This window comes from Nerophis lumbriciformis, linkage group LG13 (genome assembly GCF_033978685.3).
Source record: "Nerophis lumbriciformis linkage group LG13, RoL_Nlum_v2.1, whole genome shotgun sequence".
In the NCBI taxonomy this organism is placed as follows: Eukaryota; Metazoa; Chordata; class Actinopteri; order Syngnathiformes; family Syngnathidae; genus Nerophis; species Nerophis lumbriciformis.
In genome coordinates, this window is record NC_084560.2 from 32,047,177 (window position 1) to 32,061,465 (window position 14,289).

General features: G+C 40.3%; 1 protein-coding gene and 1 long non-coding RNA gene across 2 annotated transcripts in view; one reads left to right on the forward strand and one right to left on the reverse strand.

The window, feature by feature from the left end:
- The first annotated feature begins 1,871 nt into the window (after positions 1–1,871).
- On the forward strand, positions 1,872–4,000 carry trim13 (tripartite motif containing 13). Its single transcript, XM_061971007.2, has 2 exons — positions 1,872–2,024; positions 2,356–4,000. Exon 2 carries the CDS (start codon positions 2,364–2,366, stop codon positions 3,534–3,536), a length of 1,173 nt encoding a protein of 390 aa, XP_061826991.2. The 5' UTR covers positions 1,872–2,024; positions 2,356–2,363; the 3' UTR covers positions 3,537–4,000.
- A 6,602-nt stretch (positions 4,001–10,602) lies between these two features.
- LOC133613592 (uncharacterized) overlaps positions 10,603–14,289 on the reverse strand; it is a 150,554-nt gene continuing 146,867 nt past the window's right edge. Inside the window, exon 4 of the long non-coding RNA XR_012050776.1 lies at positions 10,603–11,393. This is a non-coding gene — a long non-coding RNA (uncharacterized lncRNA). The remainder of the gene's footprint in view (positions 11,394–14,289) is intronic.

Here is a 14,289-nt window from a genome sequence, read left to right on the forward strand (position 1 = left end):
TGTGCTCATGCATGCATGCACATAAGGGCTGTTATATACATGTATAGGGAGGATTATAGTTGATTTTTTTTTTTAAATGTGTTAAAGTTAAAGTTAAAGTACCCACGATTGTCACACAGACACTAGGTGTGGCAAAATTAGTCTCTGCATTTGACCCATCAACCTTGATCACCCCCTGGGAGGTGAGGAGAGCAGTGAGCAGCAGAGGTGGCCACGCCCGGGAATCATTTTGGTGATTTAACCCCCAATTCCAACTCTTGATGCTGAGTGTCAAGCAGGGAGGTAATCGGTCCCATTTTTATAGTCTTTGGTGTGACTCGGCCGGGGTTTGAACTCACTACCGATCTCAGGGCGGACACTCTTAATGTTGTATTCATGTAATCTGTATGTTATTGATGTATCTACACTTACTGGAAAAAAAAACATTCAATACAAGAGTTTAATTTTGATATTACACTGTTAATCTAACAAGATGTTTACGAGTAGTTTGCAGTCGTTATATTTTGGTGACCTTATTTCCCAAATCACAACAATAAACATTCATCTAATAGATAGTTCTCATTTTTTCCCCCCCAAGTACCACCTCAGGAAACACATGGCTCTCCAAGTACCACCATGATGACCAACGTTAACATGCAGTAGCATAGTATGCCCAAGGGTTAGTTAAAAACAAGGCAGAAGTTGTATTTAACAAGTATATTTATTATTTTTTGGCCACTGTAACATTACACACAGTGTGAAAAGTAACACTCTACTTTAATCAAGTGATTATTTGGCGTACTATTGGTACGCGTACCACAGTTTGAGAATCCCTGATCTAATACATCTGTAAAAAATAGACTCCTTATGACCGCTGATTTGTGTTTTGTATATTATTTAAATGTATTTGTAATGAATTCACACTTTCTGGACACATCATTTCGGCACAAAAGAAGTGCTGTAATAATTGAACAATATGTTGACTATTAATAGTCAGGTTAGTTAGGTTGTTGTTTACAGTGTTGTTGTCATGTTTTGGTGACCTTATGATCATCCATCCATCCATCCATCCATTTTCTACCGCTTATTCCCTTCGGGGTCGCGGGGGGCGCTGTAGCCTATCTCAGCTACAATCGGGCGGAAGGCGGGGTACACCCTGGACAAGTCGCCACCTCATCGCAGGGCCAACACAGATAGACAGACAACATTCGCACACTAGGGCCAATTTAGTGTTGCCAATCAACCTATCCCCGGGTGCATGTCTTTAGAGGTGGGAGAAAGCCGGAGTACCCGGAGGGAACCCACGCAGTCACGGGGAGAACATGCAAACTCCACACAGAAAGATCCCGAGCCCGGGATTGAACCCAGGACTACTCAGGACCTTGGTATTGTGAGGCAGACGCACTAACCCCTCTTCCGCTGACCCTTAAAGTTCAAATCAGTACAACATAGAATTTAACTCATGCAATACTGTCAAAAAAACACTCATACTGTCAATAAAAATATTTTTTTATTTTATAAACGGATGATCTTTGATACACATCTTGGGTTTGAGTACTGCTAATGTACCTCATCTACAAGTGTGTACATTTGAATCAATGTTATTTAATCTGCACCTTTCATCACGATGTCAACATGCAATAGAGGCAGAAGTGGGCCAGCATAAGAAAAAAAAAAAGTAGGGCTAAACCCAAGTTGACAGTTTTTCCACGCTATAATGTTTTGCATAGCAACAGCACCTCCCCCATGCGCGTGACGTCTAGGGACCGTCCTATAAGTACTCGACTCGGACAAAACGCAAAATGCTCATAGTCAGTACTTAACATGCCTCTATACAGAATACAAAAACTAATTACAACGCAATAATTGTATGTGACATATATTTGAACGTCCCTCTAAATTACTGTTTTGAATGTTTTTTGTTTTTTTTTAAAACAAGCACGGTGCCGGAAGGGTTAAACGCCGAAACCCGGAAGTGGGTTGTAGTCTGCTCGGCAACAAGCGCCACGATTGCGTCGTAACGCGCGTCTTCTCCCGAGCAGCTGGTGAGTGAGATCGTTTGCTTGTTACTAAATGTGTCACACACTCGCTCAGAACACCCGGAGACAGCGCTCGCCCACCCCCCTCGCTTTACCGATCGCTTCCTGAGCCGTGGTTATTTGGCGGCAAACGTCTCAGCTCTTTCTTTTTGGCGGGATCATATCTGTCACTAAAAAAAACGCGCGGGATGTTAGGTCTTCGCGGGGACATGTCACGCCGTGCAAATGAGCTACGGCGGCGTCAAGTTTCCCACGCAACGGCGGACTGTAATCTGTGTGTGTTTACCCAATGGCGCACCGTGGAAATGTCACGAGACTCGTGTTTGTGTGTCCACAGGAGAGACTATGGAGCAACTGGAGGAGGAACTGACGTGCCCGATCTGCTGCGGTCTCTTCGAGGACCCACGCGTGCTGCTGTGCTCGCACAGCTTCTGCAGGAAGTGCCTGGAGGGGCTCCTGGAGGGTCCCCGGGGGTTCAACAGAGCCCCGTTCAGGTGCCCGACGTGCCGCAAGGAGAGCCCGCACAACGGCGCCAACAGCCTGCAGGTCAACTACTCCCTGCGGGGCATCGTGGAGAAATACACCCGCATCAAGGTGGCGCCCACGACGGGTGTGTGCGCCCAGCACAGCGGCCAGCCCCTCAACATGTTCTGCACCCCAGATCTGAGGCTCATTTGCGGCTGTTGCGCAACCGCGGACGAGCACAAAGGGCACGACTTTTGCTCCCTGGCGGACGCGTACGACACGGAGAGGAGTGCGTTCGAGGAGCTGCTCCGAGGCGCGGAGGGCTGGCCCAGCGCCGGAGCCCTCGCCCGCTTGGAGACCCTCCAAGCCGCCAAGAAGAAGGCCCTCCAAGCGGTCAACGAAGACGCGGAGAGGGTCTCCGACTACTTCGAGCGGCTGATCTCCGCGCTGGAGTGCAAGAAGATGGAGATCCTGTGCGACTTCGAGACGCAGCGGCTGGCCGTCATGCAGGCGCACGACCCGGAGATCACCCGCCTGAGAGACACGCTGGAGCGGCAGCGCGGCGCTCTCACCGCCGCCGAAGCCTTCCGGGGAGTGACGGAGCCGCTGGGCTTCCTCCAGCACATGCGCGACTTCCGCCAAACGCTGGGAGCCTTGAAAGCCGAGGAAGACGTGAAGAGGACGCCGCCCAATCAGAGAGTCGCCCGGCTGGTGCGTGACTTTGACGTGCGTGAGTGGGACGCGGTGAGGCTGCGTGACGTGGACAAGATGACGGTGCCGCAGGAGGGGGGAGGCGGGAAGACGCCGGGGTCGCACCGGTTCGGGACTTGGCTGCTCCTGTTCCTGGCGGCGGGTGTTGCGCTGGTGCTGGCGGAGGTCCTCGGCCTGGAAGGAGTACTGGCCCAGCAGGTGGAGGCGGTGGCGGCTACAGCCAGCGAGCTCCTCCGGGAGGTGACCGGTGCTTCCACGCGCCTGGTGAGCGTGGGTCAGCAGTGCATCGCCCACTGGATAGACTCAGCTGTGACTTACATTGGCAGCTGCACATTATTATAAACAAGATATTCAAAACAAGGATTTTTTGTTGTTGCTTTTTTTGCACTGTTTTGTGGGACCATCAGTGGAATCAAACAAGGTTACAATTAATTTCCTAAACATTTATGTTCTTTTTTTTCTACTATTGCCAAATAAAAGACGTGCACGCTTGTTTATTTTATTGTATTTATTTAACGCTAAATAATTCATCTCGGGTGTTTTCCACGCATGCAGCTGATGCTGCAACCTCTTCAAGGTGACGTTGCATAAGGGCCTGCATGGGTGAAATATTCAGCAGGCTGCACAACAAATAACCTAAAAAGACCAAAAAAATAGCTGCTATTCTCCCTAAATAGTGCAGAGTAAAACGAAATATGGATGCACAAAAATTACTTCTTTTTTTTTCAGAAGAGAGGATTAAAACGAAAAATGTTTTAATGCTCATGCAAAACATAAATACCGGTTATTAAATTATTCAGGGCACATGGTGTAAATGTGAATGATGTTTTTAAGTAGGTCAATAACGTTGATATTTGCTTTTGATGTTTAAAGTGATAATAAAAAGAGCAGCTGTGAACAGTGACACACACACACACACACACACACACACACACACACACACCTATAATGTTTATATATAGACCTCTGTTGCCAGGCAGTCATAGGATGAAAAATAAATGTACCACATTTATAACATACATTATTTGATATTTTTGTGCGCACCCAAATATAAATGCTAATTTTAAAAATGTACAAGAAATTAATGCAGTTTGGTGTAATTTTAGCCCAAACGAAAATGTATGTAATTCTGTAAAAAAATAAATATATAATATATATATATATATATATATATATATATATATATATATATATACAGTATATATATACATATAGGTAATTTATTACATTTAAAGAGCAATTTAAACATCAAATGTCGTTTGCGCACATATTAGTATGAAAGGTGATGAAATTAAAGCGAAAACAAAAAAAAACTAATAAAAAAATAATAATTAATATTATATAATATTTTCCAACTATTGCCCACGTTATGCCGTTTTTAATGACTGTATAAGTAAAGTAAGAGGTAAAAAATGTGCATGCTTGTAACAGATACACGCAGTTTATATCCCCTTGTTTCCATATAAAACATGCCTATTTTTAAATGATCGCATGTTTGAAAGAGCGCAATATGTAAACAACAGATTATACTTTATGCCATAATGCAACATTATTATTTTTGTCTTTGTGCACCTCGCATAATTGCTACGGAAAATGCTCTTGCGTAGTGTATTTTCTTCTAAATGGCACTAAATTGGCAAGAAATAAAAAATAAAAAAAGACATTTGTGCTGGTGAAAAAAGATTACAATTATGTAAAATGTAAAAGATAAATGTTGCATTTTTAAATTTTATACCGCATGTTTTTTTTATATAACAAAATGCTTAAATGCCAACTAAGGCGGAGTAGGCCTGATATAAGAACACAAATAAATATTTACTATTTTTACATTCATTATAATGCATGTCGTTGGTTTTAATGACCTCCATGGAAATATGAGCAATTTTTGCCCCCCCCCAAAAAAAAGACCTGACAAATTGCTAATTTCGCATGTTTGTTTTTATAAAAGAATACTGCAGAGGAGATGAAAAACATATTTGAAAAAAATCATGAGCTGCAGCAATTATTTTTTAGACAAAACGCCATGTTAATAAAGTCAAATGAAGATTGACAATTTCCAAAAGTAATATAAGCTTTCCTCTGTGGTGTTACACAAATAACTCAATAAAAAAAGGAGACGCCAGCTGGTTGGGTAATTATGAGAACACATTTATCCAGTTCGGGTAAAAATATACAAATTAACGGAAATATTTGCGTGCATATGACTTTAAAACTATCTCACATGTTATTTTCTATTCATGAACACACTTTGTGTTCTGCAGGGTTTTTCCAACTGGAGGCTGAATCTGGCCTGCAATTTTACTTCAAAACTTTGAAATGCAGCAGATTCCTAAAAACAGTTTCATTCTTGTCATATAGAGGCTCTTTGACCAGTGTTTCTGCCTTAAAACAGCAGGTCACTTCTGTTGCATATAGAGGATCTTTGACCAGCATTTGTTTTACAGGATTGTGGATTCTTCAAAATAGCATAATGACTTGCATTTAGTGGACCTTTGCTTGCATTTCTTGCAGTCGATTCTTAAAACAGCAGAACATATAATAAGCGGCTCTTTGACTAACATTTTTTTTCAGCAGATCCTTAAAAAACAGTTAAAATAGGGCGAGTGGGCGTATTGGAACTGGCCCTTATTCTCTTACATAGTGGATCTTTGACTAGCCTTTTTTGTTTTTGTTTTTTACTGGAATGTAAGTTCTTAGATATAGCATAACACTTCTATTTTCTGCAGTAGATCCTTAAAAAAAATCAATTGTATAAAAAGCAGATCTTTGACTAGCATTTTTTTTCCAATAGATTCTTAAAACCGCAGAACACTCCTATAAAAAGTGGATCTTTGACTAGCATTTTTACAACAGAAGATCTTTAACTAACATGTTTGCACTATGTCCTTAAAAAAACAATGGAGCGAGCGCTGAAGTCACGTATAGAGGATCTTTGACTAGCATTTGTTTTACAAGATTGTGGATTCTTCAAAATAGCATAACTTACATTTAGCGGACCTTTGCTAGCATTTATTGCAGTCGATTCTTAAAACAGCAGAACAGATAATAAGCGGCTCTTTGACTAACATTTTTTTTCAGCAGATCCTTAAAAAACAGTTAAAATAGGGCGAGTGGGTGTATTGGGACTGGCCCTTACTCTCTTGTACATAGTGGATCTTTGACTAGCCTTTTTTTTAAATTTTTTTTTTTTTTTTTTTTTTTTTAATAGGACTGTAAATTCTTAAATATAGCATAACACTTCTATCTAGCGGATCTATGACTTCCCTTTTCTGCAGTAGATCCTTGAAACAGATCAATTATATAAAAAGCAGATCTTTGACTAGTATTTTTTTTCCAATAGATTCTTAAAACCGCAGAACACTCCTATAAAAAGCGGATCTTTGACTAGCATTTTTACAACAGAAGATCTTTAACTAACATTTTTGCACTATGTCCTTAAAAAACAATGGAGCGAGCGCTGAAGTCACGTATAGAGGATCTTTGACTAGCATTTGTTTTACAGAATTGTGGATTCTTCAAAATAGCATACCACTTACATTTAGCAGACCTTTGCTAGCATTTCTTGCAGTTGATTCTTAAAACAGCAGAACATATAATAAGCGGATCTTTGACTATACATTTTTTTCCAGCAGATCCTTAAAAACAGTAAAGTAGGGCGAGTGGGCTTATTGGGACTGGCCCTTACTCTCTTGTACATACTGGAGCTGTGACTAGCCTTTTTTTTTTACAGGAATGTATATTCTTAAATATAGCATAACACTTCTATGACTTCCTTTTTCTGCAGTAGATCCTTAAAACAGATCAATTATATAAAAAGCAGATCTTTGACTCACATTTTTTTCCATTAGATTCTTAAAACCGCAGAACACTCCTATAAAAAGCGGATCTTTGACTAGCATTTTTACAACAGAAGATCTTTAACTAACATTTTTGCACTATGTCCTTAAAAAAACCATGGAGCGCTGAAGTCACATACAGAGGATCTTTGACTAGCATTTGTCTTACAGGATTGTAGATCCTTAAAACAGATAATTTATATAAAAAGATCTTTGACTAGTATTTGTTTCCAGTAGATTCTTAAAACCGCAGAACACTTCTATAAAAAGTGGATCTTTGACAAGCTTTTTTTTTTTTTTTTTTTACAACAGAAGATCTTTAACTAACAGTTTTTCCCTATGTCCTTAAAAACAATGGAGCACTAAAGTCACATATATAGAGGATCTTTGAGCAGCATTTCACAGTAGACTCTTAAAAACAGCAGAGTACACCTGTTACATAGAGGGGTTCTTTGACGAGCTTTTTTGCAAGAGGATCTTTGACTAACGTTTTTGTACCAGGCGCTTCAAAACAGCAAAGCGCTCCTGTAAAATTGATTTTTGACAAACACTTTAGCCAGAGGATCTTTGACTACATTGTTGCAGTAGGGTCAATTAAAAACAGAGTCCTCTTATACAATGGATCTTTGACTAGCACTTTTGCAACAATCTTTTAACAAACATTTTTCAATAAGCCATCAAAAACAGCAGAGTACTTTTGTTTTTGACTGGCATTTTAGCAATAGATTCCTAAAAACGACAGATCACTCCTATATAGTAAACCTTTGACGAGCATTTTTGCAACAGAAAATGTTTGACTAAGATTATTGTGACGAGTCCTGAAAAAAACCAACAGGATTTTTGACGAGAATTTTTTGCAGTTCATCATTAAAAACAGCAGAGTCCTCCTGTCACGTAAAGGATCTTTGCCTAACATTATTTTGCAGTACAGTTTCTTACAGCACTCCTGTAAAATATAGAGAATCATTGACTAGCATTATTTGCAGGTGGTCATTAAAAACGGCAGATAACTCTTGTCACATGTAGAGGATCTTTGATGGGCATATTTGCAACATAGGATCATGGCTGTTTTTAAGGACCTACTGCAAAAATGTTAGTGCACTCCTGTCACAGAGGATCTTTGACTAGTTTTTCTCCAGTACTTAAAACAGTGATCCTGTCACATATATTGGATCTTTGACTGTAGCTTTAGCTCTTGGTCCTTGAAATCAGCAGAGCGCTCCTGTCACAGAGGATCTTTGACTGTAACTTTTGGCGCACGTCTTTAAAAACAGCAAAAGCACCTAAGGTGGAGACTCTTAGACTAGTTTTTCTGCCGTACTTAAAACAGTGATCCTGTCACATATATAGGATCTTTGACTGTAGCTTTAGCTGTTGGTCTTTGAAAACAGCAGAGCACTCCTGTCACAGAGGATCTTTGACTGTAACTTTTGGAGCACATCTTTGAAAAAAGCAAAAGCACCTGAGGTGGAGACTCTTTGACTAATTTTTCTGCAGTACTTAAAACAGTGCTCCTGTCACATATATTGGATCTTTGACTCTAGCTTTAGCTCTTGGTCCTTGAAATCAGCAGAGCGCTCCTGTCACAGAGGATCTTTGACTGTAACTTTTGGCGCACATCTTTAAAAACAGCAAAAGCACCTAAGGTGGAGACTCTTTGACTAGTTTTTCTGCCATACTTAAAACAGTGATCCTGTCACATATATAGGATCTTTGACTGTAGCTTTAGCTGTTGGTCTTTGAAAACAGCAGAGCGCTCCTGTCACAGAGGATCTTTGACTGTAACTTTTGGAGCACATCTTTGAAAACAGCAAAAGAACCTGAGGTTGAGACTCTTTGACTAGTTTTTCTGCAGTACTTAAAACAGTGCTCCTGTCACATATATAGGATCTTTGACTGGAGCTTTAGCTGTAGGTCCTTGAAAACAGCAGAGCGCTCCTGTTTCAGAGGATCTTTGACTATATCGTGAACATACAGTATTTTAATCAGACTCCATGACTATATATTACTCATTTGCAGTGTTGGGTTAATTACTGAAAACCAGTAACTAGTTACAGTTACTAGTTACTTTATTTCAAAAGTAACCCAGTTACTAACTCAGTTACTTACACCATAAAGTAATGCGTTACTGTGAAAAGTAACTATTTAGTTACTTTTTTATTTTGTTATGGCCCCCTTTAATGCCCTTTTAGCCTTCATTTTAGTACTATTATTGCAGTGGAGAATAATACAATCTGTTGATCAACTTGACATGCATTTGCATCACTGAACTCTGCTAAGCAATGTGGTCTACATACAGACAAATATATGTTTCAAAGGGCCAATTTGTTTCAGGCCAGAACAAATTGACAAAACTATTTTAAATAGCTGCAACATAACATACATAAGTAACAAACAGCATAATAACAACATAGCTGTAAACCAAGGAAGGCACACACTACCGGTACATACACAAAGCCTAACCAGGCGTTTTTCTCTCTCAAGGAATTCTGAAATAAAATCATGTCTGAAGCCCAGAACACTCTACACATTTCCCCAGTTTTAGGTTAGAGATAAGGAAATATTGGCCTGGCCCACTAGCATCCCTCTTTATGTTTGTGAACTTTATAGTCTATACATTTAGAGTGATGTGATAATCAAACACTCTAGAAGTCTAGAATGAAAGAGTATATAAGAGAATTGACAGAGTGTGTGTACCTTCAGTGCTGAATGATGAGCAGAGGCAGAGTTTGGAGTGTTTTCTTTAGCTCGCTTTCCATTTTTATGTACTCACTGTCCAGGTGCCATTTGATGCCCGGTATCATGCTAATTAGCTGCCTGAAGGCGGGTGACTCCACTGTAGAATTAGCCTGCATGTCTTCTAGAACAGTGGTCCCCAACCTTTTTGTAACTGCGTACCGGTCAACGCTTGAAAAATACAATCATGTGTGCTTACGGACTCTATCCCTGCAGACTGTGTTGATCTATATTGATATATAATGTAGGAACCAGAAATATTAATAACAGAAAGAAACAACCCTTTTGTGCGAATGAGTGTGAATGAGTATAAATGGGGGAGGGAGGTTTTTTGGGTTGGTGCACTAATTGTAAGTGTATCTTGTGTTTTTTATGTTGATTTAAGAAAAAAAAAAAAAAATAAATAAAAAAAAATAAATAAAAATAAATATATATATATATATATATTTCTTGTGCGGCCCGGTACCAATCGATCCACGGACCGGTTGGGGACCACTGTTCTAGAACATACTCTGCAATGGCTCTATCAATGTTGTCCTGGCTAGCAGTGCCTCGTTAAAATCCAGCCGCTGTTGCTTAGGAGGTGAAGTGTGTCTTTCTTTACTAGCTTTGTCGAAGCATGTTGCTTTTGTAGCTGTTTCAGCAGATTTGAATTGCTGGGATAGGATCTTTGATCCAAGACACAACTTACATTTAACTAAAATGTTGTTTTCTTTGTGGTCGACAAAAGAAAAGCAGTGAGAATACCTCCATGTTAAGAAACTCGGCTTCGCCATGATGTTTTGTTAGTACACACACACACACACACACACACACACACACACACACACACACACACACACACACACACACACACACACACACACACACACACACACACACACACACACACACACACACACACACACACACACACACACACACACACACACACACACAGTGCCTCTTCTCCGTCGCCTCTTCTGCAGCGCTCCAATAAAACACACTCAGATCTTCTCAGTTTCTAGCCGATACTACATAAAAAATAACGTAAAATAACGCAGTAACGCATCATGTAGTAACGGTAACTGAGTTACTGAATATAAAAATAACGCGTTAGATTACTAGTTACCGCCGAAAGTAACTGCGTTACAGTAAAGTGTTAGTCCCAACACTGCTCATTTGGTGAGATAAAAAGGAAACAAATACACAAATATGGCATGTTTGATTAAAACAAATCCAGGACAAAAAATCTCATCAGTACAGGTTTATTTGTGACAACATTAAAACCAAACACCACCATGGTTGTTTCTAGCAAGTGAGTGGTCAGCTTTGCTTCAGCAGCACGATCAATACTGGAGGCTTCGGCTTAGAGAGTCCACTCCAATATTTACGTGCTGCTACAGTGAAGTGACCTGATGCTGAAGGTACTGTCAGCGTCTTGTTTGCGGCAGATGGAAGAATGATCCTGGAGACGGGCGAGCAGATCAAGCTTTACTGTGGCAGCACAGCATGGCCTGCATCTCAGTGTAACCCACAAACCATTCCGTGCTGCTACGGCATCGCCACAACATCATCATCATCAAGTACATCCATTAGTGCATGTGTTGACAACACGCTGCACACGTCCACTCAGACTCTGCAAAGCCTGAAACACACAATGGACAAACAGTCAAGCAACTGGAGACAAAATACCTTAAATTCCCTCTAAAGTTGCACACAACACAACATGTCTGCAAGAAGGATCCGCCACAACAATGTGAGAAGAAAAGACTATACAGTGGTGCATCAAAAGTTATATAAATTATTGTAATCAATTATTGTTTTTATTAGGGCAGGGCAATAAGCCTAAAAAAAAAATATATTTACGATTTTCCCTCCTACTTTCTAAAGAAACCAATGAATACAAATGATAGAGATAAACTAGATGAAGCAATTCCTGAGGGAATTACGTGTGAACGCTCCAATGCGGAAGTTGAACTTCAAAATGACTAATTCCTGAACAGGCTGAATATTTTGAAGTTGGAACGGTTTGAATCGGATAAAAAAATGTGGGAGTTGTGGAACTTTGAACAATGTCCCATTGATTTAGCCGCACCGGACAAGAGCCACAGATATATAGGTTGCGAGATAAGTTAGTTATTTACACATAAATATTTTATGTTTATTTACATACCTTAATTGTCTGTAACACGGCAGTAAAACGGGCGATCAAACAAAACAGAAGTCGTCTTCATGGACCCGCTAGCTTCACAAACTAGCTCTCCAGTCAGCTAAACAGACTCAATACTCCACGGTGACGCTATGGACAAGACGGAACGGCACTTGTACTTCCGGCTCAAAAAAACAGCAGGAAACGCCTGTAGGCATTTACCTGGCTGTCCAAAATGTGGCACCATAACACACGTTTAATTAAAACTATTTGCTTTCTGGTCGTCAGCGAGGAAGAATCGGTATAGCTCGGTTGGCAGAGCGGCCATGCCAGCAACTTGAGGGTTCCAGGTTCGATTCCCGCTTCCGCCATCCTAGTCACTGCCGTTGTGTCCTTGGGCAAGACACTTTACCCACTTGCTACCAGTGCCACCCACACTGGTTTAAATGTCACTTAGATATTGGGTTTCACTATGTAAAAGCGCTTTGAGTCACTAGAGAAAAGCGCTATATAAATATAATTCACTTCACTTCATTTCAATGGGAACTTCCCCCCAAAATTGGGAATTTCGGGAAAAGCGGGCAATTTTTTTTTTAAATGGTAAAAAACTTTGAATGTTCTGAATGGGTCGAAATTAGGGATGTCCGATAATATCAGACTGCCGATATTATCGGCCGATAAATGCTTTAAAATGTAATATCGGAAATTATCGGTATCGGTTTCAAAAAGTAAAATTTATGACTTTTTAAAACGCCACTGTGTACACGGACGTAGGGAGAAGTACAGAGCGCCAATAAACCTTAAAGGCACTGCCTTTGCGTGCCGGTCCAATCACATACTATCTACGGCTTTTCAGACACACAAGTGAATGCAAGTCATACTTGGTCAACAGCCATACAGGTCACACTGAGGGTGGCCGTATAAACAACTTTAACTCTGTTACAAATATGCGCCACACTGTGAACCCACACCAAACAAGAATGACAAACACGTTTCGGGAGTACATCCGCACCGTAACACAACAGAAAAAATACCCAGAACCCCTTGCAGCACTAACTCTTCCGGGACGCTAAAACATACCCCCCCAACCCCCAACTCAACCTCCTCATGCTCTCTCTGGGAGAGCATGTCCCAAATTCCAAGCTGCTGTTTTGAGGCATGTTAAAAAAAATAATGCACTTTGTGACTTCAATAATAAATATGACAGTGCCATGTTGGCATTTTTTTTTTCCATAACTTGAGTTGATTTATTTTGGAAAACTTTGTTACATTGTTTAATGCATCCAGCGGGGCATCACAACAAAATTAGGCATAATAATGTGTTAATTCCCCGACTGTATATATCGGTATCGGTTGATATCGGAATCGGTAATTATGAGTTGGACAATATTGGAACATCGGCAAAAAAGCCATTATGAGACATCTCTAGTTGAAATAGTTGGTGTTGGAATTTTTCAAATCGGCCGAGAAATGTTGAATTGAGAAATGGTATTACGGAATTCCTGGAATTTCGGGAAAACCGGGAATTTTTCCAGTTCAAAAAACAACTTTGTTTTTTTGTCCTGATTAAGAGGAATGTTTGGACGGTGGAACGGTTGAAGTGGGTTGAAAAATGTGGGAGTAGTCGCCAGAAAAACGGGTGGAAATAGGGCTTAGGGAAAACATGAATTCCTGGAATTGTTTTGAACTTTAAAAAGTGATAGTTTGAATGGTGGAATATGTTGAAGGTGAAATAGTTTGAATCGGTTGAAAAATGTGGAAATGGTGGAAGTTTGAAAAATGGCCAATGCATTTTGAATGGAAAAAATGTCCTGGAAAACCTGGAATTCTGGGAATTTTTGGAATTTGTCAAGGGAAAGCCCGCGATTCCCGAATAGGCTGAACAGTTTGAAGTTGGAAGGGTTTGAATGGGGTGAAAAATGTGGAAGGTAGAGCGTGCCAAAATCCGGAGAAGAAGTTTAATAAACAGATTAAATTTGGTGTAGAAAACCATATGTGTGGATGCTCCAAATCATTTACACAATTAAAACACATTTTTATTTTATTTGATCAAAAACTAGTAGTTTGAAATGACACTGCATCTTACTCTTAGCAACATACAGTAATTGTGTGAACGCTCCAAAGCATTCACACATATGGGTTTCTACACCAAAATTCATCTATTTGTTAAACTTCTTCTTCTCCTCCAGATTTTGGCGCGCTCTACCTTCCACATTTTTCACCCCATTCAAACCTTTCCAACTTCAAACTGTTCAGCCTATTCGGGAATCGCAGGCTTTCCCTTGACAAATTCCAAAAATTCCCAGATTTCCAGGACATTTTTCCCATTTCAAAATGAATTGGCCATTTTTCAAACTTTCACCATTTCCACATTTTTCAACCTATTCAAACC